Source organism: Strix uralensis, chromosome 14, assembly GCF_047716275.1.
Source record: "Strix uralensis isolate ZFMK-TIS-50842 chromosome 14, bStrUra1, whole genome shotgun sequence".
Lineage (NCBI taxonomy): Eukaryota > Metazoa > Chordata > Aves > Strigiformes > Strigidae > Strix > Strix uralensis.
The window spans coordinates 7,455,744-7,471,803 of NC_133985.1; the positions used below are offsets into that span (position 1 = coordinate 7,455,744).

Here is a 16,060-nt window from a genome sequence, read left to right on the forward strand (position 1 = left end):
AAATAAATAATTAAGATCTAGGGGCATATTCTGCAAATAACTTTTAAGATAGCTCCCATTTAATATCAATAGGAACATTCACCTTAAGAAATCAGGTACCTGCCATATACCTTGCCAGAAATTTTTAAAGACACAGTGTTTTATCTCAGAAATGCTGACAAAAATTGTTAGTATAGTAGGGGAAAGAATAACTATAAAGGTTGAATAAACAGATGCAGTCTTAAAGGGAAGGCAAATATGTTAAATTACCCCAATTCTGCTGTATCAATATTTCCCTTTACAAAGCATCTCATACTTAAAACTTTCCATGCAGTAACACTTTTAAATTAGGTAATAAGGATTTTAGGCATTTCATGGTAACTAGAAATACAAATACTGGTCAAAAAAGACAGACTTGACTTATCAAATTCTCTGTGTATGGAAGATTGAAAGATTAATAGGAATGGGGAAACCATTGGGTTTTAATAAGCACTGTCTTTATTTTAACAAAATTTCATGTGGTTTGAAAATATTAACAATTTCAGGAGACACTTCAGTGTATCCACAAAGTTTGCTGTATGAATGATATTTCATATGTAATTAATTAATTAATATGTTGATAAAGTATATGAGCTACTGTTTGAAATTAACAGAGGCTTGACCAATTTTGATTCACTTTTTTCTTCGGCATACAAGCAATCAAAACTGTTACAGAATATATAACAAAAGGTTCCAATGAAAAATCGTGAAACTGATAACCTCTACAGACCCCTCTGGATCTGAATTAAGGAAGCTGCAACTGCAAGCTAATGCTTAGGTATCTATATAGATTTTTTCATTTCCCCTTCAGCCTTCTAGCTACGCATGCAAGAGTAACACAGTATATACATTGTTTAGGCTTCTGGTTCATAACCACCTCTGTGGAGGAATAATGCAGAAACAATGAGTGCAGATCTGTTTACACAGGCTTAACGTTTTCTATAGTGTAACACTCACTTAGAATTTCCTTCAAGCGACTGTTGCCCTCTCAGCCTTCGCAAACAAAGTGACCTTGACTCTAATAACCCGTTCTCTAAATATGGAAGGCTTTCTCCATTCTAAATCAATATTTCTGACTTATTTTGGGAAAAAAAAAGGTTCAAACATTCGCAGGACACAATGAAGATATATATGGATTGGCTTATGATAAAGAATCAATTAATAACGATCCAAGGGAGGCAGTCACAAAAAGCAATTTTACCCCTAGTTTCCAAAGAAGCCAACAAAAAGATGAATTGGATCTAAAAATCTGTGTCGCCCCCCATTCAACTATCTATTAACAATGCTGGATGGTGAGCAATGTCAACTTTCACTTCATGTTCCTAACAAACTCCTATGCAGTGATTTTCTGTCCTAAGTCTAAAGCATCTTCTCATTTTTTTTTAAACAAGGCACATTGCTATTAATTTTCCTGTACTGTTATCAAATTACTCTGGGGAAAAAAAAAAAAAAAAGTAGGGAGTAGAATTAATCAGAATCTGTTAACATTTTAACAAATTCATATTATGCTTTCACTTTCCAGTAGTAAATAATGATCCATGGCTTCCTGCTTTCAGTAGTATTTTTCTTGTTCAAATGCAAGTGATTCTGCAACTTAAAAGAAAATTGGGAAGAGGGAGAGAAACACCCAACTTTTCCTATAACTGCTTAATTCTGGGCACACTATCTTCCATTGTAAAACTGTATGCTATAACGCTAATTCCTCTTAATTTCAGAGAGAAGTAATCTGTAACCCAGCATATACATATTTTGCCTTGCTTCATTAAATGGAAAGTAAAGAAGTCAGATCAGGTTATATTTAAAATGTGCTGAAAAGTGGATGGCAACATGTTACATTAGGAACTGGGTTCTACTCTCTGGTATTGACAGTGGTTAACACAAAAAGTCAGTTCTCTCATCAGTACTAATGGTTTTAGAAGAATCAGCATCTTCTGGGACATTAGGGGTTTGTGTTTGTGCATGTTGAACTTACAAAAATAACTTCAGTGCTATCCTCAAGTAAACTCCTTCCACAAGAAGCTCAGCAATCCCTTTTGATTCGAACAATTGGAAAATCACAGTATTTATAGCAGTGCTACTTTTAAGATCAATAAATTACCATGTTCTAGGTAAACATGTTCCTAACTGTCCTAAACTGATCCTTTTTTTTTTGTTAATTTGTTCTTTTGGATAATTGTCCTCTCAGTACCATTTCTAGCCTAAAATCACAACCTAGTAATATTTTTCACTACAAACTGATTTAGTTTTTAATTAAAAAGAATGTTTTTTAATCTTTATTACATTTTTTTTAATAACAAAGCTATTATCACTAGTATTTCTCTTCAGAACAGGGACTGCATCTTGATGTAGTGACTCTTAAGCTCAGTTGCTCAGTGCTCTGAAAAACTGACTATTTGAAGACAAATTAAAACATATGTGGTCTAGATGCATTATGAATCTTACTCATTTGTCATACTCATGAATAACTTTACTCTTTTAACATGTACCTAAAAAAATCTTATCTGCAATTTTATAATTAACTGGAATGAATACAGAAGAGATTCATCTTTACTTTATATGGGTTTCTGTAAAAATATACTGTTAAAAGTGTATATACTTTTTAATAATATGAAAGATTAACTATCAGCTCATGTAGTTCAGTCTACCCTGATCACTCCAGAACATTTAAGAAAAAATACTTATCCTTTCCTTGCAACTATTTTGTATGGTATCTTATTTTATAGCATTTTAAAAGCAGGCCACAGTCTATTGATGCTGAGTTGATTAACCTGCTCTGCGCTGGACTGTTAAAAACTGTGAATGGGATTAGGAAAAAGCAATAAAACCTGACATTGATTGGCAGTTTGTCAAATTTATGGCTCCCTATTTACAGAATGCAGGAAACCCACAGCCTTTTAAAAGGCGTTGTACAACAGAGAAAATACAAATGAGTTGGGTAGGACTTAGGTGCCATTATGCAAACCATGTTTGAGAGAATGCAGAAACTGTTTTACACTGAACATCTGGGCCTCACTGCATGGCTCCCAATAACCAATGAGACAGGACAAGAAAAGGCAACGAATCCCAGATGTTAGACATCAGTCATGGGCCATAGAACTGGCAGATTACAGTAAGGCAGGAGTAAAAGTATCTTTTAAGTTTAGTATAATGAGAGGGAGGAAAGCTTTACATGGATAAGCAGGCAGCCATGTCTCCTCTGCCTAAATTTTCATTAGGGATAATGTTATGAACCATGTCACAATGAAGCCTTTGGAAAGCAAAAGTTACTACTTTTCCATAAAAACTGCTTAACCATTTAAGAGAGATACTTGTTTGGAGTGAAATATTTCAGTTAAGTGTGTAGCACCCAGTGCTAAGGGTCAGCTCTCACATTTGGAATCCATTCAGCTCTAATCCTGTTATTCAATGAAGAGAGAATGAGGATAAATACAGTAACCTTAATTTCTCATGTCCCACTTTTCCTTCAGCTTTTAGCACTATGACTGTGAACTGCTGCTAGATTAATGAGACACCAGTACTGCTTTGTCTCTATCTATCCCAGCATGGACGTGTGTTGAATACAGCTGACAGAATGAGATGCACAGTCATATGTCAATCAATACTATATCACTGAAAACACTACAGTAGTATGTGCTGGAAATTGTAGAAATTTACACACTTAGTTACAGTTTTCATGGCAGCTATAAATCAGGTAATAATGACCCCAATATTACTCCAACTATCTGTACTTTCAACATACAGAGATGAACATGGACTGTAACCTCAGACCTGATTCTTTCAAGAACACCCAAGTTTGTATTTAGTTCTTACATTTCAGTTACCTAAATGATGTTTGCAATTTCTTTGGGCAAACGAGATATACTACATTGTATGATGATTGCTGTTGGACAGAAAACTTTGCTTCTTTTTATATGTATAGAAAAACTATATCTAAAATGAAATAGACTGAGGCTACCTACAAGAACAATCTCCAGAAGCGAGGTTGTCCTAATAAGCATTTCATAAAAAGATCAGATTAGGGATGGAAAGAAAGAACAAGAGAAAAGAGCTGAATAACATAAATTTTGTAAAAACTTTGTTCAGTAAGAATGGGTCATGATACCTCATAACTGGTACACTGAACAAGTCCCCATATTCAGTCACTTAGAATATTTTTTAAAAAATATTCCAAGTAAGGGCTTTTAGTGAAAGCAGGATGTATCCATATTCAACATCAGTGTGTACTTCACCCTCAGTGAGTAGGTTACTGCATAAGAAATAACTGACAGTTTAAAGAGAAAGCTTTCAATAGTTGTATTTTTCCCCCAAAGCCCTAAATAGATCACACAGCAAAATCCTGAACTGATGCTTCAGACATGCTATGGACACCATTTTTTCCTTTTTCTTTCTGACATCGCTATTTTTAATACCACATTAAACAAAGAAAATACTAAGTAGATAATTTGAAAAGCATCAAATATCTTAGGAAGACAAGCCTCTAACTTCTAACACGTCCTACCGTTAATTTGATAATAAATTGACAAGAAGCTGAAAAGGTAAAGCTTTGTGTCTGAATTGTTACACCATAGAATTTGCAGCCGTCAGGCAAAACACATTTGATTCTATTTGCATCTTCAAGCATGAAAGATTACGTGAAACTGATATTGAAGATACAAGAATTATACCTTGAGAATGTATAAGCAAGAATGCAAGTGATTAAGGAAAAGCTATCTTTAATAAGACCACTAACAGCAGACCTCAAAAGGATGGGCAGGTATTGTTCTCTTTTGCATTTGTTTCTTAGTAAGTACAAATATTATATGTATGTATATACATAAATATTTCTCAAGATCCGGTACTATTTCTCCATCTCTATACAATCTATGTCACTGACCTCTCACAAGCATTCCCGTGTCTTTGTTATTTTGTATCCAGCAACACTATGTAATTCACTCACTTGCTGAAGCTGTGCTTGACACCACAGGGTACAAAATAACACAGAAAACATTATCTGTGGAAGAAGAGAAGATTGCCTGATGCTGGGAATGCTCCAGCAAAATCAGCTTTGCCCTTTCAAAAGTTAGATCAGCTGCCTGATTGATTGCCCTCCCCCTCTTTTTGTGGTCTTTTAAGAGTTCAAGAATTGGATAGAAAATCAATATAACTCATGTAGAAGCCCCTCCAAAAGGAGAAAAAAGAAATGTGATTTTAGTTTGGGAAACTATTCACCAGTATCTGCTGGGTGCATCTTTGAAGTACCAGACAAAATGCAGGAAGCTTTGCTGAAAACACACTCATTAAATTTTTTGGGCCAGAAAGGGAAGAAGTAAGGTCATGTTCTGCAAATATCCTATACAAAGAGAAAGAAAAAAGCCACTCAAGTGTTCTGACACTGTGCTGTGACATATTTCAATCATTTACAGGAAGCCCTCAGCAAAGAATGCAAACAGTAAAGTTCTTCCTCATGAATAAGCTTGCCTTTTAGCCAAAAAAGATCCCCAGCTGCCCTGTATAAATTCTGCTAATAAAAAGAAATTCTGTTTCTAAACTCCCTGAAAGTCAAACCACTCTCGGTGTATACAAATCTCTACGTAGAATATTTCCTTCCAAATATATATATAACCAGCTATCTTGCTCAGCTATGATAAAGTAAGAGGATGCATATGGTAGTTCTGGATTCCTTAGTGCTACAGAAATTGTTTAGACAGTTTACTCAACCCTGATACACAAAAGTAGCAAAGTATATTTTAGTTACTGGGATAGGAATTTACAAAGTTACAAATCAGAAACAAAAATCCAAAACAAGAGCTATTTACATGGTATGTAATCTGGGGACTCTACAGCCAAGAGATTTTCTTCAGAAGTTTTGGAGGTGAAATAAAAGATGACACATTCACAAAACCAACAAAGCACCCCAATAACAAATGTAGCTTGAAAAGGTAAAAAGCATCATCTTTCCAGGAAGAAATTTCTAATTGCTCATTTACTGGGAACTTGCATCTTTACTGAAGCACGGTGATGCTAGAGTAGATGACCCCTTGTCTAATTGACTAGTACATTTCCTTGGGTTTGTTTATAAAATGTAACATGATATAACATAACATACATGACAAAATGTCACTTTATAAGGAAAACTTCTACCTTATGCTTGCATGACAGAAATGAAAATGTAAATTATGTGCAGAGAATGACAGAAATCATTGAGAATCTCTCAGATTACTTCATGAGGTATCTGCTACTATGAAAGCTTGAGACCATATACCTAAAAGACTGCATCACCGATGTGCCTTATCAAGAAACCTGCTACCAGGTGTGAAGACAATAGGATAATGTAATATACAGGTGATGAACATGAATCTGCACATAGAGAAACAGCCAATGTTTCTAATATTTTTGGTCATATCATAGATATTACCAACATATTTCTATATCATCAGTAATGAAAAGGGGTCATAACCAAAATACTCTATGCATTTTTCAAATAAAATGAAAAAATGTGTTCCTCTCTCTACAGAGCATGCAATCTAAATTCCTATCATCTTTGTTAGAGAGTTTTTTATGCCTTGATAGGTTATAACTGTTACAGATTAATTTCAAGTTAGAAGTGCATCAGAGAAGTCTAATATATCTAGTTCCTTCTAAATTGCTCTTTGTCAGATACCCTGGCTTTCCGTTGTCTCCTCCCACACACTTTCCATCTCTCCTGAAAATTGCCTCATCTTTGAATCATTACCATTGTAATTACAACAAGAAAAATCAGTAGTAGAAGAAAAAAATCTTTGACACAAAGACCATTATCGTGGGACAAAAATATCCTGCTGTATCCAAAGCATTATTAATGTTTCTATTGATTATTGACTTCATGATAAGGTAAAAATCTAAATCTTTACACTTTATATGTGATATTCCTTCCGGTCAACAAAAAGTATAAACATTTCTAAAAGCTGGGAAAAGGCATGGTCATCCCAAAACACTTGGGGGAAAAAAAAATCCTAATAAACATTTTTTTAGTAAAAACTGTGGTGGAATACTATTCATCTAGTGTTCAGCTGGGCAAGTCTTGGTGCTTTAAAGGGAGAGGATTTGAAGTATTTACCTACTGGGTGTAATATTTGCTCTTTGCTTGGATGTTACATATACATTGACGAGCCATTGTTCTGCAAATACAGAACACACAGATTAGTCTCCTTGGTTGGATAAATGATCAATTCTACTTCTAAGAGAGCCATTAGATTCTTAAAGGGGATGACAGTACAAATCTTAACATAGGCCATTGTAAAATAAAGTACTTAGAAGGAATGCTTCCTTTCAAGCTCATTTAAAATCAGACTGGAAGAGAGCTCATATAGTTCAAGTCAGCTTGCTGCCCCATGGCAGGATGAATTACCTCTCTGCTATTCCTGACACATATTTGTCTAAATAGTTGTTAAAAGCTCCACTGATGAGGATTCCACAACTTGCTTAGACAACATACTTCAGTTTTTAATTTAGTGTTACAAGCTTTTTCCTCACACCTAACCCAAATCTCCTGTACTGTAACTTAAACTTATCTTAATCATCTTGGACACAGGGAGTCCTCTCTTTTTCCTGCACATTTTTATGTATCTGAAAATTTTAGGTTATTTTGCACTATGTAGGTGACAGGACCCTGTCTCTTTCAAATCCTTCTTCTTTATTCAAAACCCTGAAAACATGGAAGATAAGGTATAGGGCTAATCCCCTATTTACTAAAGAACATGTTCTACCATTTGACATTTTCAGTACAGGCCAAGGACTCAGTGGGGCCAGGACAGTGGCAGATCCCCACCTCTGGAGTTAGATTCCAAAAAGCAGTACCAAGGCCAGGAAGCAGTGTTAGGTTTAGTTGGACTCGATGATCTTAAGGGTCTTTTCCAACCTAAATGATTTTAAGCAGAGTCTGCAGAGATGCACACATCACCCCTGTTTGAGCTTTGTCCAACAGCTAAATAGTTGGAAGTTGAGCTTCTATGGCTGTCAAAGGGGGTATAGCTCATTTGCATTGAAAAATATAAAAAAGAGGAACAGAAAAGATACGAAATGTCTTGATCGTAATATGCAGCAGAGTATCCATATTCTCAAATAGCCTTGATGACAGTCTTTTGCCACTTTTTGTCTGAATGCAGGAGTGCTTAACCTACATCTAATGTAGGACGTGAGCAGGTAGGAGCAAGGCTTTGGGAATATGACAGGCAGCCACAAAGAAAACCTCATATATCGTCTTCTGGTGAGAGCTCACCTCTTACAGTTTGTAGACTTTTAAATTTTACTTGCAAATATTCAGGATTAAATCCTGTTTTCACTGGTCTCACAGTGAGATTTTTATCAATGACTTAATAACAGTCATATTTCATGCCGCAGATATATGAATTACAGATGGAATGACACTTTTTAAATGGTATTTTTGACTGTTTCTTAAGATCTCCATATACATCACACTGTCCTTAGTATATTATCCTGACAGTTTATATGGTGAACACCCTCCACAACAGTTTAAAAACAACAGTTTTAAACATCCAAATATTATTTTCAGTGAAAGTAACAGATCTGTTTTATAACAGCATGCCGTCACAACATTCAGATGATTCAAGGAAAAGCTAAATCCTCAATCTTAAAATTCTGGCATGAAATTGGATCAAGATTTAGCAACTGCTATATCTTAGTCTTTTGCTTTGTTATTAGTTTTCCAATATTTTTTTCCTCATCTAGATTACCCTCTATTATTTAGTTATAACTTCCTCCATAATTGCAATCAATGAATAGTAATCACTTAATAAACATATCCTGACAGCTCTATTTTTGCACTGGGAAAAGATTCATTTTCTTTATCATAACTCCAGTAAGCAATTTTTCTTCTTACCTGAAGAAGCAAAGTGAAATGTAGTGCTGGGTGTAGAGTTCTGCTCTGCCTCGTTCAGCATTTGAGCAAGTCCACACACCACTCCTTTCATTTTTATATTATTTGGATATAGACTTATCAAAATCTGTGTACCTTGGAATTTGCATTCACTGATTTGTATATGTAATTCTATTGCTGCACATAGGTAAAAGCTGCTTTGCACAAACAGCTCGTTAACACTGAGCTCATAGTGGCATTCTGGGTGACTTTGCAGAGTGCTTTTCTTAAAATGCAGCTAATGCAGAGAGAAACTGCATTTTTGTTAAATTTTTTGAGCTTAGATTCATCAAAATGCCAAAGAGTGTGCATTCTGTCAACTGTGTATAAAGGCCTAATTTGATATTAAATAGAATAACATATCCTGAATGAACTCGGATACCTGCAGGTTGCTATAATTATTTCTTTTCTACTGCCATGTGAATATAGCACATGAAACTGGTAAAGAAACACAAACAAAAGAAAATGTATTTTGGTTTGTATATTGAAACCTGTTTTTTTTCCTCACAAATTAGATCGATTTGTTCTAAGTGGGCTTGGCCTAAAGCCACTCAATCAAAGCAAGTTTTTCTACTGACTTCAAGAGATTTCTGATTAGGTGCAGCAGTAAAGGGAAATTCAGAGTAAATAAACTCTCCTAGGGAATTCACGTTTTACTGCTTGAAGTCCGTATGAAGAAATTATCAAATGTCTTGTGAGGTATACCTGGCCATTCGTTGCCTCTGAAGCCATAGTATGGGTATTCAAATATTCAGACTATGTACAGGAAGGGAGAGATTCAACCCCTGCTCATATGATATTTTACTCCAATCTGGACTGGCTTTGCCTTAGCTCAAACAGACTGCAGTTTGCCAGGTACCTTCCAAACAGGACTAAAAGAATGGCTTTGGATTAAAAAAATAAAATAATTTTTAAAAAGCTTTAAAAATCAAGGTTTGAATACATCAGATTTGCATTCCTGAATATTATCTTCTTAGGTGGACACTCCTCAGTGAGCAATTCTGACATTAAATGTTCTGTCAACCTTTCAGTTGAAACCAAAACCATAAAGGGAATACTCTAAATTAGAGTGAATTTCCATAAAATTTAAGTACACTTTCTTCACACTAATTTTAAAGCATCTTGAGCAACTCATCCTTGTTCCAAAGTATCAATCCACTCTAAGGACAAATTTTCCAGTGGTAACTTCCAGCATTTTTTGTACAAATACTGACAAAAATTAGTTTTACCATCCTTATCCTCCAAATTCTCTGTTTCAGCCCTGCGTAACATGAACCAGTGGGATCAAGCTGAGCTGTCCCTCTGAACTGAATTCCATTTCTGGCATCACGCTTTGTGCTTTTGTAAATCGCCTCACAATCAGGCCACTTGATATGAGCATACGAAAACTGTTACCAATACAGGCCTGTCACAAGAACATATATTTGTCTACATAGAACAGGAAACTTATGACTGCACAAATATGATAACTAGCAGGGCAAACCTAAATTTTTTGCCCTAGTCTCATCTTTGCCACAGGAAAGGAAATCTTTTTAATACATACCGAACAAAAAAAGCTTATGCATATTTTAATCACTTTAGCAGTATCACCCTTTCTCTGAAAAATATAATTCATTATACACATCAATAATACGAAAAATATTTATTTCACAGCTCTGAAAAGTAAAAATCTCTCTTCAGAGTTCACTAGTTCATCTTGTAATTTTCAGAATTCTAAGATATCAGTACAAGGCATCTTTTTGTGTGCACAGTAATGAAGACTTTAAATACACTAATTACCTGTAGACATAGGCATACTACTAAAAGATTATAAAGCAAACCAAATTTTGTGCAAAGCAGCAACTTTTAAAATAAGCAATTATTACACAATTGAATGCAAAAAAAATTTATATAGTAGGCATTTTGTTAAGATCTGGGAAGTACTTAATATGAAAACAAAATGCCTGGATTAATCTAGCAGGGAAATGTTGATATGATGGAAGTCAGAAAGCAATTGTGAAAAAACACTCTGCATCTGTGCTGGTCACAAAGTGTTCAGTCAGAAAAGCTTTGAGTTAAATCATATTAGCATAGCGTGGTGGAAGCATGCAGCACCACAACATCAAAGGATATGCCCTAAAAATGTGTATCTGTTTTTACTTTTTTTTTTTTTTTTCTTCTCTCCAGTAAGAGCATACTTTTAGTTTGTAACTCATGTGTGTATCAGAAATGGTTTGTATATCCAGGAAGAAATCAGGGGAATGAAAAACAGCTTGAGGGATGCAAGAATCTCACCATACTTTTAAGTAAAGAAATAACAATTCACTTGTAATAGGACTGTCCCATTAGGGTCCCTGATTGCCATGAAAATCTCAATTGACCTACTCCTTTTCTTTGTTAAATTTACCACTTTGAGAAATTAAAACAATATGACCTTAGATTTGGACTCACTAGGTTTCTTTTAAGGTATACCTCACAGTCCTTCAAAAATTCTTTGGAGAAAAGTACACTTCCCTGAATCTCACATTGTCACAGCAGCTGGATTCTCTTGTTCCAGATAATTTTGCTCAGACTTCCCAGAAGAGATGTGATCACTCAGAATTTCCCACTTTTGATTACAGCATAGGGAAAATAACAATTTTTTCCTTTGTTTTCAGTACTTTTCCAAAAGAATCCAAATACACTACCTGACTGCTTGTAGAGACAAAATAAAAAAACTTCATTTAGGAACAATTAATTCCTCTTCAGAATACATTTTCAAGTGAGGTAATTGAGAGGATGGAACATCATTGCTTTGTGTAAGTATAACCTTTTTGAACTTCCCAGGCTGACACATCACAGCTGAGATGCAATCGTGTTAGTCACGGCACTCTGCGTGATGCCAATGCTGTGCTGAGCAGCACGCTATTAGGAAAGGGTACAGCAGCATGCTGCACTACCGACGGGGCCCTCCCATGCTGGGATTGTCTATATGCAAACACCATGCCCACTGTCACAGCACAACACAGGAGAATGCTAGGGAGCTATTTCTGTAACACCAGGAACACTTATTTCTCCACAACTTGACCCCTGCTCTGTGTGGTGATGGTGGTGATGTGTTTCAGATGTGATGTATAATAGCAGGAGAGCACTGATGCATCAGACCAGGAAATTAAAAAAGATGCCATTCACACAAAGGAATGTTTAGTTAAGTTTGAAAATCTTGGCTCAGATGATACTGTGATGGACCATTTGTTACATCTTTACTTACTAATGTTCATTTGCTGTGGAATTTGTTGTTGGGTCTTTTTCTCCACAATCGGTTTGTTACTGATTCTAAATGATTTCAAGACTCATCTGCATTTCACCCAAGACATTTTGAGTCAGAGATAACATCTGAAAGCACTAGGGTCCTTAAAGGAACAGCCCATTACAATACACAACAGTAACTATGTTTCTACGATTTATGAAAAGAAAGCAATATGTGCCTGTTTCGGTGCCTGTCGTTTGCCTACCAATGGTGCAGTGCTCCCCATTCCAGCCCTCTCTGCATTCACATTTCCCATCTTTACAAGTTCCGTGCTCCGTACAACGGGGATGACACACACGCTGGTCACACGCCACTCCTGTCCACCCTTCTTCACAGCGACATGCTCCGCCAATGCACACCCCGTGAGTGCCACAGTCTACAGAGCACACTTCTAGGAGAAGAAAAGGAAAAGATTATAGCTAGCTTATGTCAGCAGCAGTGGGGCAGAACCAGCAACCTAGTCACGAAGGGAACAGTGAGTAGAACAGATACGCTTTTGCTGAAAACTATATGCTGTCAAAAGCATATAGTTCATATTCTGATCCAAACCAGCATTTAACATTTGCTTCGAAACAAAGGAAGTTATATTAAAATGTTGTTTAAATAAAATCTGCTAATGTACGCTGGACAGACTGCTGTAGGGCTCCGCCCTCTATTCAAATACAAACAAGTTGCAGAGGCAGCTTCCTCAACACCTGTCAGCAGCGAAGGGGAGCACATAGCTCTGTTTTAGTCAAACCTGGACCTCTGGTGATCTTGATACAGACATTGATTTGCTAAGGATGAGACTGAAACTCACCTAAAACTCATTCAGCAGAGCATGGTGACAATTCAGGGTCACTTAAGACTCCAGGAGTGACAGGTAAAAGACATTTTCAAGGGAGAGATTTTGGAATCCTACTACTAACATGGTCAGCTATATGGTGTCTCTCTCCAAAAATTATTCTGCTCTCTGTCGGCTGAAGCTGTAGAAAAGCAGAGGCGTCTTTTGCCTCATGCACCATCAAAGAAATTGACAGTGAAACTCTCATTCATGAATTTTTCTAGCTGCTGATGCATGAAGCAGAAAAAACACATCTTGATATTCATTTCACTGATGGGGTATTCTAAGTCATTAATTTTAAGAAATAACTGAGTAAGTGTGAAAACTGTAAATATTATTTTAAGAGACTTGCTTAGGGCCTACAGCTTCATCTCAAGGTTCATCTTACAACATAAATGCAAAACTCTCAGTATTTTTTTCCCCACAAATAGAACATTTGTTGTCTTGTCAAAACTGTTTTTTTCTCTTTATCTCCTTCTGTTAAAATAATCAAGTTTAACAACTGTAGCTTTGAAGAGAATGAAATTTTTTAGCCTAGAGTTTACACTTTTGTGCCTGCTTTTTAGTGTTGCTTGCTCTAAAATTATTTTTGGAATATTCCATGTACAACTGAAAAGGGAAAAACATCCTTTATTTGAAAAGAGATTTTTCTGTTTTGTGATTTTTTTTCATAAATGAGTAGCATTTTGATGCGCAGTAAAGCAAACCCCAAACCCATACTTAATTGTAGTGTTTTCCATTCCTCTAATGTTATAAACACACTTATAAATTATGGAAGTTTTCATTTACAGTTGGGAGACAGATGAGAAGCACTTAAGTAATTTTTTCAGTCCAAACGAGGGTCAGTATTAGAATGAAATACAAACTCCTAACCTGCATCCCTCCCTGCCCCCCAGTTGACAGTCCGAAATTAAGAATGTCACAAAAAATAGTATCTAAGATATATACACACTTCTTCCCAACATAACTAAACAGGACCAAACATGTTCCAAACACAGTTTTCTAAATTATTTGCATTTCAAACTTGCCATAGATATTAACATTTTAACAAAACAGGAACATTATTGCAAAAATCAGGAAAAAATATTTTTCTTACCAACGGAGCAGTCAGGCCCCATCCAGTTGGGATCACAGCTACAAAGACCTGTGTCAGACAGGTAGGTACCATGCCCACTACACTGGTCTGGACACTGGGCTCTGGGAAGCTCACAATTTATTCCACCCCAACCTGGGCTGCAGAGGCATTCTCCATTCACACAGACTCCGTGGTTGGAGCATGTTGGATCTAAGCAATCAACTACAGAAGAAAACAAAAACAGTGTAGAGAAAAGTCAGTTCACACAATATGATGTCTGAAAAACATGTAGATGCGTGCTCTGATAAGTTTATATCACTGTATTTATATCACTTTTATATAAAGCAAATTGATGTAGTTCTTCAAGTCATATTAACACCTGGTCTGAGAATGGGAAAGTGCGAAGTAATTTGTGTTTTACATTAGCTCCAAATAAAACAGGGTGTGACTGAACAATGAAGGCTTACTGCAGGAATGCTGTAGAGAAGAAGCACAAAGACTCAAAAATAACAAACATACATAATAAGAGTTCCACACATAGCCTTCACCTGGTGACATTTCTTCTGAAATACATATTTTTCTTCAGAGTATCTTCATCAGTACTGCTATTATTGCTACTGGAATGCTAGAGCACTGTGAGACTAACATTATGATATCCACTTTCAGTACCTGGAAGTCAAAACATCAGTGGCTTTCAGCTTCATTTAGACTCCTAAATTATTCAGGCACTTCTGAAAATTTGATTCATGGTCCATTAGTAGCTGAGCTGTGAAACTGAGAGTCCTAGTTACTGCAACCCATAATTCCTCTTAAACAAATAAAGAAAAACATATATATATATATATATATATATATGAATTTCATCTTTTCTCAATCCAAAACCAACAGAATAAGAAAGTGAAAACGGTTATGATGGAAAACCATCCAATGAAATTTCAGTTGCTATTTCAATCCTGATAAATAAAGGAATGCTGTGAGCTGTCTTTCAAATAAAATCTATCAATAACATTATGGGTTTCTAAATTTTTATCTTATATCATGAATTTGTATAAGTATACTATGCTTTACCACAAATAACAACATAGAGGCTTTACCAACTGCCTTTTGCTGTGGAATTGAGAACCAAGGTCAAATTCATGTCCTAAATAAAATGGATTCGTCTCGTGACTGGTATATATTAGCTCACAACAGAAGGACCATGAATGATTGGCATTCTCTCTTGCAGCTCTGGGAAGATCTGAGTTTATAATGAAAGTGATTTATCTCTCATCTTTTCCAAACTGATCCTTCTAAATTAAGGCAGAGACATTTTCACTCTACCTTATGTGAACAATATTTGATCTTTCAAATCTCAACTTTTCTATGAACATAGAGTCTTGTCAAAATATTTTATGTAGTTGCAGAACATTTAAAATAAGTATATAGATTAGATACAACACAGAAGATTGAGGCAGGTACATTTAGAGATGCAATAACATGAGTTATCAGAATAGTTTTGATTTTAATTCAGATTACAGTAGTATGGGAATAAATTACTATAAAATTTCTTATAAGATTTTCATTTTAATGATGACCCTGGTTATAGCTTTTTGGTTTGTTTTATTTTTTTTTTTTTTTAAGTTTTAATGCTTAGTTAATTGGACATGAAATATTATAATGCAATTTTGTATTTATAGGTAAACCAAGGTTGTTTTGTGGTTCAGCTCAGATAAGATTTGATAAATTAATAAATTGTTTTAAAATTATCCAGAATCCTTGCCCTGTTATTCCTTCTTGGTGCTTAACAAAATTAAAAACTGTCCAAAGTTTAGAATACGTATTCCTTACTATTTCTGTTGAAGCAAACAGACACATAGCTGTGACAAAACATTCAATTGAATAAAGAAATAAAGAACAGAAAGATTTAGGTCAATTTGAAGGTTACTTTTTTCCCCCAAATTTAGTCTATTCTATTTTTTTCGATGATAATATTTTAATGGAAAA

The 16,060-nt window shown here is 35.4% G+C and overlaps 1 protein-coding gene across 4 annotated transcripts in view; it reads right to left on the minus strand.

Annotated features, from left to right (window-relative positions):
• TENM2 (teneurin transmembrane protein 2) overlaps positions 1–16,060 on the minus strand; it is a 741,247-nt gene that overhangs the window by 70,383 nt on the left and 654,804 nt on the right. For all 4 annotated transcript variants that reach the window (XM_074883298.1, XM_074883301.1, XM_074883300.1 and 1 more), the window contains 2 exons: positions 14,099–14,299; positions 12,385–12,570 (listed from right to left, as the gene is read on the minus strand). In XM_074883298.1, the coding sequence (XP_074739399.1) occupies positions 12,385–12,570; positions 14,099–14,299 (387 nt within the window). The remainder of the gene's footprint in view (positions 1–12,384; positions 12,571–14,098; positions 14,300–16,060) is intronic.